We start from the raw sequence: 13,870 nt of genomic DNA, 5'->3' as shown, positions 1-13,870 counted from the left end.
GATTGAGGTAGACTAGTAAGGTGAAGTTTCTATTGATTTCAAAGAATCAGTTTATATATCTTTAGGGCATGTTGGGACATGTCAAATATTTTCTAGACTTAAGTTTTTTTCTTGAAACGTCAGTTTTCTTTTTGTTTTAATTTGTATGCCAAATAAAAGGACTTTCTGACTTACCTAATGATGAAATGAGACTTAAATAGCAGTTATATGTTTCTTCATTATTTCCCTATGGCATACTTGCCACTTGGTTTTGCATTCTATGGGATTACAGTAAAATTTAAAAAATGATACCTAACTTTATTGTAAAGTGAACTTTAAGCAAACCAACTAAAACACAATATGCTATAACCAATATATATAGTGAATTGACAATACAAATTGCGTTAAGAGTTAATGTTAGAGTGTTAAGATTATATTATAGATTAGGAATCATGGTGATATAGTTTTAATAGGTAAGGGGGTTGGCCTGGCCATTGTTGCTCAGGGTTGAGCGTCAAACCGTGAACCAAGAGGCTATCGTTTGATTCCATGTCAGGGCACATGTCTGGATTGTGGACTGTATCCCAATGGAGATGGCAAATCTATGATAGATTATCTCTCAGAATTGTTGTTTCTCTCCCTCTCGTGTCCTCTCTCTGAAATCAATTAAAAATGAATGAATGAATGAATGAAAGATAAGGAGGTTGTAATAATGATTGCTTATTGTGTCTTCAGAACAACATTAATATTTTTTTTGAGATTGCTTAAGAAATAAAATTGAAAGATGTGTGGATAGGGATAGGTTATGGATGGCTTTTATTTTTAATTTTTAAATTTTATTTTATTCTAATTTTTTCCATCACCTTTTATCTCCTCTATGCCCTCTTCCACCTCCAACTGATAATAGGAATTAATTATTGAGTAGTGGTATGATATGCAGAAAATATTGGCATTCAGATAATCTTCGGGAATTAAGGAAACAGCTATACTAACAATAGAGGAATGTGCAAATTGGTCACAACACCATCACGTAACCTATCAGGACATGGTGGGGCTGTGGCCAAGAGCTCTCAGCATGCCTGCGGCAGGGGTCTGAAGGGCATGGAGAGGAAGGGAGAGCAGGGTAGGGCAGTTAGTGGGGGCAGCAATTAGGGACATCAGGCAGGCTGGCAGGTGAGTGGTTAGGAGCCAGTGGTTCTGGATTATGAGAGGGATCCCGGATTGGAAAGGGGGAAAGCCAGGCTGAGGGGACTCTCCACCCTGTGCACGAATTTCATGCTCTGGGGCCTCTAGTTAGGTATATTTAGTTTGGAACTTTTTAATTTATGCATTATATGGTAGTATTTGACCATACTCATACATTGGACTTGATAAATAAGTGTAAGTGCCTTTGTGATTGAGAAATATCACATAGACTATGGTAGCTAAAGTATTGAAAGGCCAAAGGAGTAAGACTGAAAAATTTGTTTTGAATCTACATTGTAAAAATCCTTGAATGCCATAAGGTTGTGTGATTTAAATCTTGTTCATACATCATGAAATGATTATTTCATTTGTCTTCAGGGATTTCAGATTTTTTTTGTTTTTTTGTTAAAACACATAGTTTTCTACTTCAATAATATTAAAATTATAAAAATGGCAAACCTTAGTTGGGAGAACAGATCTGGGAAAATTCGGTCACTGATAGAGTGACTTAAAGGTCCTGAGATTTTGTGAATAACTGAATTTGTCTGAAGTAGTTATTCTTTATCCACTACCATAGGAATCTCTTGGCCACATTTAAAAAATACACATGCCCAAGTACACCTGTAGTGATTTTTAAACAGCTGGTTTAGGTAGATTCTTTATTGGTGTATGTTTTTTAAGGATCCCAAGGAATTCTAATGTCCTGGGATGGTTGAGAATCATTGATAACATAGAATAAGAAAGTAGTTTTAATTCTGTGACTATTTCCCATTTCTTTGTCGTGACACCTCTTAGAAAAATTTAATACATGTTATATGGATATAATTTCTGGAGTATTATGAACTCTAGGTAAGAAACTTTTCAAATCTATAATAATAAAAGCATAATATGCTAATTAGACCAGATGTCCTTCTGGAGGACCTTTCAGATGAAGCTGGGGCTGTGAGGCAGCCCTGGGAAGGAAAGCCTCTTGCACGAATGTTGTGCATTGAGGTTCTAGTTATATGTGTAAAATTCAGACAGTGTAACCCTGTCTTATGAAAACAGTCTTCTGAAGTTTTAGTTTAGTTGTCTTGGTAAGGCAGCAAAACTTTGAACATCCCTATCATCTCACAATGTAAATACAAGGTATCTCCCCAAAATGTATATACACTTTGAATTATTCCAATGTATTAAATCTGCCAAGATGCAGTATCAATCGACCTATCAGTTGTTAAATTGTGTATACATTTTTTTGGGGACAATCCTGCATGTTTGGAAAAATAGTTTTAAGTGAGGAATTTTGTAAAACTTAATAAAAAAAGAGACAGACAGTCAAGAATAGTGAAGAAATTTAAATGTTTGCAGAAATATCTTCAAATTTCTTACCATTGCTATTTAGTCCTAAAAATTGATGGAAACATACTGTTGGCCTCTTTGTTTTTAAAGAGGCAAGAGAATGCCTTTAGTTACTCTTTAATGTATTGTTCGATGATATGGTGTATCAGTTAAAAGTAAAGTCTTCCCCCTTCCATTCTAATCTGAAGACTAATGGAATAAACAAGTGATAGCTACTAAAGAGTTGGTCAAGTATAGTATTTCTTTTACTCAGAAGTTTTTCTGAAGTTACTTTATTTGTAAGGTTAAGATATTTGTTAATCCTAATTAGTGATCCTAAGTCAACTATGTTGTGTTCTTTATTATAAGAAGGTACCACCTGGTCAGCGTGGCTCAGTGGTTGAGCATCAACCTATGATCCTGGAGGTCACAGTTCAATTCCCAATCACCTGCCCAGGTGTGGGCTTGATCTGCTGCCTTCTACACACCCCTTATCAGGAATTAAGCCTTGAAACCCAGTCATGCACCATGACCAGGAATCAAACTGGCAACCTTTCCATGCACGGGATGATGCACAACCATCTGAGCCACACCCACCAGGCCTAGCCGGAGTTTTGATATAAACTTAAGGAATATGGTAGTAGGTGTTTTGTAGGGGAAAACATAAATTTTTAATATCAGGAAACCAGTTATTTACTGTTTTGTTAGAATTGCAGTGATTTGTATATTTGATATTAATTAGTTGAGTCCCAATGATTGTAAATAAATACCTTTAAAACTGGAGAGGATAATCAAACAATAAAACTTGTCTGAATCACTGACATTTTAATATGCTGTCTTCTGAGCATGAGACAACACAGATTTGGATTCTGTGTCCCTAATGCTGCTGCCTGTTACCCCAGGAAGGTTACTGGTTTTCAGTGTGTGTATGTGTATGTGTTAAGAACTGTTAGCCTGAAATCATTAAAGATTATCTTCTTTGGAAGACTTTAATGGACCTTTTTGCTTTGCCATCTTGTTCTTGTGGAATTTTGGATTTGCGTTCCTAAGGCCATTGCTGATGTTACAGGTGTGAAAGTTCTTATGAATTCAACAGAAATTGTCTATGTGAAACTACAATTTTAAATAAATTAATATCTGAGATTCAGATACACTATAATTGTTCCAAATACACTATAAACTCATGATCATACATAGTTTGTAATTATCCAAAGATTTATTAACAAACATAATTTTTTTATGGTATGAATATAAGCCCAAAATAGTCTTTTCTTTTAGGATGAGTATTTATGGGAATTGATGTATAAAACTAGGGTAATTGTATAAGTTGCCCTTGTGTGCAAAACGTTTGTTGATGTTGAAGATCTAATAAACCTAGAAGGTCCTGACAAAGATCCAGTTTCATTTGTGTCCTGTTTAGTTTTTTTTGTTTGTTTTTAGAAAAATTGTTCCTGTAGCAATTCTTTATAGATAACTTCTTGTGTGAACAGTTCCATTGAAATACTTTGCAGTTGTTTCTTTTCAGATTCTTAACTTTTGTAATTTATTTAAAATATTTTTTCACATTAATTTTCAATATGCACTTTTGAAATTACTGATCATTAGAATCTGTATAATATTAGGCAATATAGTATCCTATATAATAAAAGCCTAATGTGCTAAGTGTCCAGTCATCTGGTCAGCTGTCCAACCACTTAAAGAGTAATATGCTAATGATAGGTTAAAGCTGTGCAACCACTTGCTATGACCTGCACTGACCATCAGGGGACAGATGTTTCTACTGGTAGATTAGCTTGCTGCCTGGGTCCGGCCTATTGAGACTGGGTGAGATTGCGACTCGGTGCAGGAGCTGCTCCCTGGTGGTCAGTGTGCTCTCACAGAGGAGCGCTGTTCAGCCAGAAGCTGGGCTCATGGCTGGTGAGCACAGTGGTGGTGGCAGGAGCTTCTCCCTGCATCAGTTGGACATCCCCCGGGGGCTCCTGTACTGCAAGAGGGCACAGGCCAGGCTGAGGAGATCTCCCCCTCCCCCCCAGGAGTGCATTATTTTCATGCAACGGACCTCTAGTTAGGTAAATATGCCACCATACCGTGATTAGAAAGGGGAATGAAATACATCAACTCATAAATCAAATACGACACTTGTATGAACAGGGACTGTGTATCCTGCATTGTAGAGGATTGTCTCATAGAAAGATGAATTGCCTTGCCCTTTGGGTAGCTATCAGCTTCCCTATTAAGATTCAAAGAGCCCCATTTAGTTTCACAAAGGGCTGTATTTGAACTTGCTTTGATAATGGGTAGAGGGCATTTAGGTAGATAGGGTGAAAAGGTTTCACTTTAATAAAGATGCAGAGTTGTGAATATATCTGGGTATTTGGGGAAAGTAGCCACCTGTAGTTGGGAAGAACGAGGATTGTAAATGGTTTTGTATGGCACATGAAAGAATTTTATCCGATATCCTGATAACTTAGAAACAGCCCCATGGCTAGAAAAGAGGAACTGGAGGGGAGGAAAGGTGCAAGTAGTTACCATTGTAATTATTGAAATGGGATGTCTTGCCTTAACCTGTTTGGCTCAGTGGATAGAGCGTCAGCCTGCAGACTGAAAGGTCCCAGGTTCGATTCCAGTCAAGGGCATGTATCTTGGTTGCAGGCATGTCCCCAGTAAGAGATTTGCAAGAAGCAGCTGATCGATGTTTCTCTCCATTGATGTTTCTAACTCACCCTCTCTATTCTTCTCTGTAAAAAAAAAAAATCAATAAAATATATTTCTTAAAAAAAAAAAAAGACAAAGAAATGAGAGGTCTTGATGAGAATTAAAGTTACATAAGTAGATGCTTTGTGGGAGAGAAGAATCCAGTATAGTTGAGATTTTCTCTTTTATGACTATGATTATATGATAAAGGTTACATGAAGAGAGGTCAAGCAATTTTTTTGTTGATTCTTACTCTACAGATCTTTTCCAGGAAGGTGTATTGATCAAAGGTAAAGAAAAATAGTTTATACAGTGGTGGTAGAGTTTCCATTGAATTGCAAGATGGGTGAAAGAAGCTAACCATCTATTCCTTAAACTAATACTTGAGCCCTTATTTTGTTCTAGGCTCTCAAAGTTTTAGATTTTGGATTAACTCAATTTTATTGGGGTTAGAAGAGCTATCTTTTTTTAAATTATTATTGACTTAGGAAAAGACAGGGAGAGAGAGAAACATCAATAATGAGAGAGAATCATTGATCGGCTGACTCCTGCTCACGCCCTACTGAGAAATGAGCCCATAACCAAGATATATGCCCTTGGCCATAATCAAACCTAGAATCCAAACCAGCTAGGGCAGGAGTTATCATTTTGCCTCCCCCCTTTCTTTCGTTTTTTAAAAATATTCCTGAGCAATGCTGCACCTTCTTGGAAAGGCATGTGATTAAGAGAATAAGAGGATTCTGGGCTACTTGGAAAAGCTAAGAGATGGCTCTTTTGTGTTGCCTAAGGTGACATTTTAAATAAGAAGAAAGTTTGCATTTGCTCAGATCACCTTTGTTGGTTGTATCTTTCTTGAGTGGACTGATTATATTATAGTTACTAGGAGGAGTGTGTGTGTGTGTGTGTGTGTGTGTGTGTGTGTTTAAAGATGTGATTGAGAGACTATACATTAATTTTATTTTATTACTTTTTAAATATATTTTTATTGATTTCAGAAAGGAAGGGAGAGAGAGATAGTAATATCAGTGATGACAATCATTGATCAGCTGCCTCCCGGTCAAAGGGACCGAGTCCACAACCTGGGTATGTGTCCCTGAACCAGGAATCAAATTGTGACCTCTGATTCACGGGTCAACGCTCAAACAGTAGTCAACAATGGCTGGGCTAATTTATTATAAGTTAACAGTTGTTTGGTCTTGCAGACTTAATTTAGGTGTGAAGGAATCCTGTTTTCTTCTTACCCAATAGGATGTACAGTTACCCAGCACGTGTTCCTCCTCCTCCTCCTATTGCTCGGGCTGTAGTGCCCTCAAAACGCCAACGTGTATCAGGAAATACATCACGAAGGGGCAAAAGTGGCTTCAATTCTAAGAGTGGACAGCGAGGATCTTCTTCCAAGTCTGCAAAGTGTAAGTATTATTGCAGCTTTGTGGTATTTATTCTATGTTGAAATAATGAAATTAATGCTGCTTATAATTTCACTTTTTGTGCAAAAGCCTTTGCATAATAAAAGAAGGTAATATAATGAAGGGACCAACTCTAGATTGCCTTCTTTTCTTAAGACCATGGTAATTTGAATACTTCAAGGAGTTGAGGCACCTGTTAAAATTTGTGTGATGTATGTCAGTAAAACTGTACAGAGAAAGTTCTTTAAAAATGAATTGAAGTCTTTAGCAGGTCCACAAAAGTCAGAATGCTACTGGTAATGGAGATTGAATTTTCCTTTATCGGCTATAAGATTGAAAAGTCCTCTTAGCTGAGACAAACTGATACTAATACCATTTCTCCCTAGGGATTTCCTGTTGGCTACTAATGTATAAAGTGGTAGGAATGTTTTTGGTAACTTGTAGCTTCTGATACATTTGATTCTCATCTAAGGTTTTGTTTATTTTAAAAGTGAAAGGAGATGACCTTCAGGCCATTAAGAAGGAATTGACCCAGATAAAACAGAAAGTGGATTATCTACTGGAAAGCCTGGAAAAAATTGAAAAGGAACAGAGCAAACAAGCAGGTAAATGGTACTGCTACTTTTGGGGGGATGTAGAATTGGGTTAGTTACGTAAGGTAATTGAAAGTATATATTGGAATAGTGGATGTAAAGCAATTGAATGTAAAACTTGGGGAGTTTGGATTGGGAAGGGCATTTGTGTGGGAGGAATTAGGCTTGTGCTGAAGTTTTGTATTGATTAATGGGGATTGTTTATACCCTATGGACATTAATATCCCTGGACAGACTTGTCCTTCTCGTCCCCAGTAGAGATGAAGAATGATAAGACAGAAGAGGAGCAGACCACCAGCTCCCTGAAGAAAGATGAGACTAATGTGAAGATGGAGTCCGAGGGGGGTGCAGAGGACTCTGCTGAGGAGGGGGACCTACTGGATGATGATGATAATGAAGATCGGGGGGATGACCAGGTGAAAACCATGGGAAAGGAAAGAAAAAGGTGGTGGAGGGGGGATAAGGGACACATGGAGTGCCTCTAACTCCATCCTGTTTGTGTCTGTTTCTCACAGCTGGAGTTGATCAAGGATGATGAAAAAGAGGCTGAGGAAGGAGAGGATGACAGAGACAGCGCCAATGGCGAGGATGACTCTTAAGCACATAGTGGGGTTTAGAAATGTTGTCCCATTATTTCTTTATCTAGGCGCTTGTCTAAGATCAAAATTTTCACCAGATCCTCTCCCTAGTACCTTCAGCACATGCTTACTGTTCTCCCTATCTTGACCCTCCCATGTTCATTCATTCATATTGCCCTGCGCCTAGTCCCATTTTCACTTCCTTTGATGCTCCTAGTAGTTGTGTTAAGTCTTAACCTGTAATTTTTGCTTTTAATTTTGATACCTCTTTATGACTTAACAATAAAAAGGATGTATGGTTTTTATCAACTGTCTCCAAAATAATCTCTTGTTATGTAGGGAGTACAGTTCTTTTCATTCATATATGAGTTCACTAGTTGCTTCCCTAACTGCAAAGGCAATCGCATTAGTTGAGTAGCACCTGAGAGCAGCTTTGAGTTAGAGGTATGTGTTATACCCCATATAAGAGTGCTATGTGGGGCTGTTCAACACAAATGTAACAATGTATTTTTGTGAATGAGAGTTGGCATGTCAAATGCATCCTCTAGGTAAATAGTGTAATAGTCTTAAGATTTGTTTTTTAAAGTTGATACTGTGGGTTATTTTTGTGAACAGCCTGATGTTTGGGACCGTTTTTTTCTCAATAAACACATCCTTATTAAACCAGGAATTTGGAGGGGGAAAAACCCTGGTTTTTTTTATTTTCGTATTTTATATTTATTTCAAATACTTTGTTTCACAGAGGTTTCTACAAAACCCCTACAATGTACCACATATTTTTACTTAAATCATAATCATTGAGCATAACAACACACACTACTCAAAAAATTATATTTCATTGGAGTGAGTGTTAACATTAAGGAGAAAAGTAACTGTGGAATAGAGGGTTTTCAAAATTGCTTTTATGCCCTAATTTTTTTGGGGGGGGGGGAGGGTTGAGAAATAGATTAAGCTTTTCCACCAATGCTTTGTGGTCCAGTTGTGCCCTTTTTGAGATATTTGTTGTGTGTTAAGTTGTTTCATCCTTAAAAGAAGAGATTCAAACATGTCAGTATTTTAGGGAAATTGAAACAACTGGAGAATGAAAATTGCTTTCTTCCATTTTTGTCCTTTCAATTACTGTTTATAGCACCAGTTATCTTCTGGATTCTGAGTCTTTGCCCCAGTGTTACTGAAAATAGAAAACTGAGAACATAGTGGGGTTTACAAACTTTATTTTACTTTGATTTAGTTTAATTCATATTAACTAATTTTTGTGCACTCCTCCCCAATTACTTGCAATGATTTTTAGGCATAGGGTACACCCAGAATTCTTAAGTTCTATTTATAAGAATCTCCTAAATCATCATATAACAAAGCAGAATAGAAAGAGGCTGAAGTATGGGCTGCCCTTGGGTCTGAGATCAAAGTATAAAAGTAGCTTTTGTGTTAAGTTGACCAAATATACTACTACCCACCTTGTTTTCCAGTCATGTGATTTCCTGTGCTAAACAAACTCACTTTTTACACATAACTCATGGCAAAATAGGATGCTTAGCTGAATTCTTTGAAAGGGGGGTCAGTGTTCTAAAATACTAATAACACCTGTTTAATATATTTCAGAGAGGAAAGGAGAGAGAGATGAAACCTCAATAATGAGAGAATCATTGATCGGCTACCTCCTGCATGTTCCCTACTGGAGATTGTGCCCACAACCCAGGCATGTGCCCTGACTAGGAATCTGAACCGTGTCCTCCTGGTTCATAGGTAGATGCTCAACCACTGAGTCACACCAGCCAGGCTAAAACATTTTTATTGATTTTTAGAAAGAAAGAAGAGAAACATTGGTGTGAGAACTTTTTTTCAATTGATTGTCTCTTGAATGCCCCCTACTTGAGATCAAGCTCACAACCTAGGCATATGCAATCCCTCGAGTGCACGAATGATGCCCAATCAACTAAGCCACACTGGCCTAGGGGAAAGTGTCTATTTTGTTCATTTTTTAATTTTTATTGATTTTAGAGAGGGAGAGAGAAAAACATCAGTGATGAGAATCATTGATTGACCACTTCCTGCCCTTCCCTCCCCCATCCTGTGATGGAGCCCAAAACCCAGGCATATGCCCTTGACTGGAATCAACCCAGGGCCCTTCAGTCTGCAGGCCGACGCTCTATCCACTGAGCCAAACCAGCTAAAGCAAAAGTGTATTTCCAATTCCTTCCAAACTAATTATTGAAAGAAACTGAGGAATAACTAATAGCTAGAGGAATGATCATCCATCCATCTGCACACACAGGATTATTGACAAAAGATGTGTTTAGGCTTTCATGGGGAAAAGTCATTTTATCCTCTTGCTCTCAAGCTACTGTGAATTGAATGCCTTCATAGTTGAAATGTTTCCCAGTAGATTCAGTTCAAATGTTATCTTAACATCCTAAGCCTATAAAGATTATAAGATTAGTACTAGTCTGTGCAGGTTCTTAAACCTCTTACAGAGGAAACTAGGTGCAACAAAAGAAAATGCAAACAAGAACAGCAAGGTATGGTAAATTGGAAAGGAATAAACAGGTCAGATGAGGACTGAGAATGTAATGGAGGGAAAAGAAAATTCACTGTCATTTCAGCCATCCAGTAATTATAAAATGTCAAAGGGATCTGTTGGACAATTTATTGTAGCAGCAAAGCCTAGGGGTATGACAGGAAAGTAAAACAACAGGTGACAAACTAAACTTTACAAGTACTAGTGTTTAGGTAATGTTACAGAAATACTTGGGGACTAAGGAATAGCTGTATGTTTAATGAGATTGGTTGAAATATGTACTTTATTCTGAGAATATGTGGCTAGTCTGTGATGCACTAATTTTCAGGCAAGAACCAGAAAACATTGACTGGGCTGGGGAAATGAAGGACTTAACCACATAAACATTCCTACTGACTTTTTTATTTAATATAAGAGAAATTAAACTATACCACTGGTTTTCAACCTTTTTCAACTCAAGTACACAAACTAATTAAAACTGGCATAAAATATTTTTATTTATTATTTTTTTCTTCTTTTTGCTGATCTGACAAAAAAATTGTTGCAAAGAGGATTCCCAGTAGATGTCAGTTCATTCACACAGACGGCTATTGTGTTGGCTGCTGTTCTGTTTTGATTTGACAGTCTAAAGGAAAAGAGGTCAGAATTTTTTTTTAATATATTTTATTGATTTTTTACAGAGAGGAAGGGAGAGAGAGAGAGAGAGCTAGAAACGTCGATGAGAGAGAAACATCGACCAGCTGCCTCTTGCACACCCCCTACTGGGGATGTGCCCGCAACCATTGTAGGTGCCCTTGACCGGAATCGAACCTGGGACCTTTCAGTCCGCAGACCGACGCTCTACCACTGAGCCTAACCGGCTTCGGCAAATTTCAGGATTTTTTGACAAATTAATCCTATTGAAGTTAAGTAAACCAAGGAAAAGGTCTGAAAATAGTATGTGGTTGTATTAGTAACTTTGTTAATTAAAAAAAAATTTTTTTAGCCCCAATTATGAAAAGTAGGTTTGAAGAGTAGTGAAGTTAGCCCTATTGTGAACTAGGTGGGACACTTTCCCCACAGCTTAAATTAGAGGTGCAGACTGTAATAGGAAGAGAGAAGGGATAGTAAAATGGGGTAAATGCAAAAGGGGGGGACTAGTTCATAGGTGTTGAAGTCCAAGATGAATGGGCATAAGAAAGCATGGTACTCTTGGTTTCAGTCCTGAGCATGCCAGATTTTTTTAAGACCGCACAGGAATAAAAGTGCTTGAGGGACAAAAGATGTTCTAAAGTCTGACAAATTTTCTTGTGTAAAAATAACTTGCATGCCTTTCACAAACCTAAAAAAGTTGTAATTACAATGGTTTTTAGTACCTGATCAAATTAGATGTCTAGTGGTTCTCAACCTTGGTTGTGCATTAAAAATTACCAAGGGAGCTTTAGAATCCTGATTCCAGGTGTGTACTCCAGATATTAAATCTTGGTCACTGGGACTCAGGCATCATCATTTTTCAATTGGTGTGTGTGTGTGTGTGTGTGTCTGTGTGAAATGTTGAGAATATACCTGCATTAAAATCTGGCCAAAGTATAGAAAACATGTAAAGGAGGTATGTTGGTAGGGGTAAAGGTGAGAGAATAGCTAGAATTTAAGACAAAAATCCTTATTCTCTGAGCTTGGAGGAAAGCATGTTAAAGCCCAACTTGATTGGCCCACCACTCCTAAAGCTTCTGCACTGTCCAGTAGAATTTTCTGTAATGATGGAATTGTTTCATAATTCATTGACCAATATAGTAGCCCTGTTGCTAGTGTGACTGAGAAACTGGATTTAAAGATGTATTTTAAAGTTACTAGATAGCTTGCTAGAGAAGGCTGATTACTAATTCAAAGTTCTACGGACAAATGTGTGTTTCCAACATATTTTATGTGCCGAGTTCATTGAAAATAACATCTAGGACCTAGACCATAACATTGAAAGGATTTTCCTAGTGTGAGGACCTCTACAACTGCAGACCCAGGCAATGTAGGTCACACTTGGATTTAGCAATGCCTCTTGCAGTTTACAATTTTTTTTAAGTGCTCAAAGCCCAAGGCAGATACCACTATTACAGAATGTTGTACAGTGGTGCCTCGCATAAAGAACGCCTCGCACAGCGAACGCTGCACACAATGAACTTCATTTCATGATTCATACAACGAACTTCGTTTCACACAATGAAATCGCCCGAGCTTCCACGATCGCTGCCGATGTATTGCATCCTTCCGCGCAGGCACTGCAGGCAGTCGTTAGTCACTGCGCTTAACTTAAGCACGTATCGCGGCAATCGTTCTTCATTACGAATTAAATCACGCACGTATCACGGCAGTCGTCCTTTTAAGTTAAACTCAATATTTTTTTTATATCATGATGTATCTAAATAAAAATAATAAAAAATTTATCTTTTTATGTCATCTTAGCATATTTTATGCTACAGAACGAATTATTTTTTTTAACATGTATTGTTATGGGAAAACGGGTTTCACATAATGAACTTTTCGCATAACAAACTTGCTCCTGGAACGAATTAAGTTCGTTGTGTGAGGCACCACTGTATATGCATTGTGCTAGAGTGGCTCAGACTTACCAGCTGCAAAAGCACATTGAAAATTGTCTGGCTAAGAGCTGAAATGCTGTTTTATGCAACATGATTGGGCTTTAGAAATGTAGCAAAAATCCAGAGATTATACTTCCACCCATTGTCCTTAGATTTATTCTACCTCAAGCTTGCTAAATACCTTGTAAAAATTTCTCTTTGTCAGGACAGTTCTTGATTACACAACTTTGGCCCTGTACCTTGATGCCTACATGGTCCGTTAAAAACAGGCAGTGTAGTTGCAAGGATTCACTAAAAAAGTCTTTACACCAAAAGGGTTCATTAATGTGAAAAGGGTTCAGTGACACAGATTGATTGACCTTTGCAAATCCACACAAGCCACAATAATTCTATCTCGTGTGAAAACCTATTTGTTCAATGACACAGAAACTCTCATTTCCAGCTAGCTTGGTCCATAATTTACTTTTTCCTCCCTGACTTCAAAAATCTTAAAGTTTGGTGGCTATTTCTTGGCCTCATGTCTCCTTGTCCTAAAGAATACTTGATACAGACAGGTATGAGATACTTAAAAAGTCCCACTAATGCTGGGGGAAATTACCCCAATCAGAGGGCTTGTAGTGGGTTCAGGTGGTCTGCTGAGGAGTCAGCCAGAGCCAACTGCCAGTCCAACCTCATCCACAATATTTCTCTCCTTGGAAGCAGCCAAACCTGCCCCTCTCCCAGAACATGATATGAACTCTCCACAAAAACTATAGTGCAGCTAGTCATTCCCAAAGTTTAGTTGTCAAAAAGTTGACTATGTAACTGCTGGGAATGCTGTGGTGGTCTGCCCTGTCCTTGCCAGGTCCCCCATCTGCAATAACAGCAAATTTCCAGCTCTCTGCCTTGGACAGAGGGAAAAGCAGCCCTTGTTAGAATCTACTCTTTTACCCCTCCCTCAGGAAGTAGCCATATCCTCATTCTCACTTGTTCCATACGGGCCTTGGTGTTTGCTGTTAGTGTTTTCATTCCCTCCTACAATACTGAT

The 13,870-nt window shown here is 37.9% G+C and overlaps 1 protein-coding gene and 1 long non-coding RNA gene across 18 annotated transcripts in view; both read left to right on the top strand.

Annotated features, from left to right (window-relative positions):
* Positions 1-8,430, top strand: part of HNRNPC (heterogeneous nuclear ribonucleoprotein C) — a 43,886-nt gene extending 35,456 nt beyond the window's left edge. For 9 of the 17 annotated variants that reach the window (XM_036448111.2, XM_036448007.2, XM_036448060.2 and 6 more), the window contains 4 exons: positions 6,397-6,584; positions 7,073-7,186; positions 7,409-7,590; positions 7,690-8,430. In XM_036448111.2, the coding sequence (XP_036304004.1) occupies positions 6,397-6,584; positions 7,073-7,186; positions 7,409-7,590; positions 7,690-7,773 (568 nt within the window). In that variant the 3' untranslated portion in view covers positions 7,774-8,430. The remainder of the gene's footprint in view (positions 1-6,396; positions 6,585-7,072; positions 7,187-7,408; positions 7,591-7,689) is intronic. The other 8 variants (XM_036448135.2, XM_036448122.2, XM_036448142.2 and 5 more) reach the window with 5 other exon arrangements.
* On the top strand, positions 2,740-6,121 carry LOC118724635. Its single transcript, XR_004989659.2, has 3 exons — positions 2,740-2,797; positions 4,925-5,033; positions 5,284-6,121. It is a non-coding gene; the product is annotated as an uncharacterized LOC118724635 (long non-coding RNA).
* Positions 8,431-13,870: the final 5,440 nt, after the last annotated feature.

The sequence above is a fragment of the Pipistrellus kuhlii genome, unplaced genomic scaffold (genome assembly GCF_014108245.1).
Source record: "Pipistrellus kuhlii isolate mPipKuh1 unplaced genomic scaffold, mPipKuh1.p scaffold_m20_p_1, whole genome shotgun sequence".
Lineage (NCBI taxonomy): Eukaryota > Metazoa > Chordata > Mammalia > Chiroptera > Vespertilionidae > Pipistrellus > Pipistrellus kuhlii.
The sequence above is the reverse complement of the archived record's forward strand: the minus strand, read 5'-3'. Positions and strand labels throughout refer to the sequence as shown.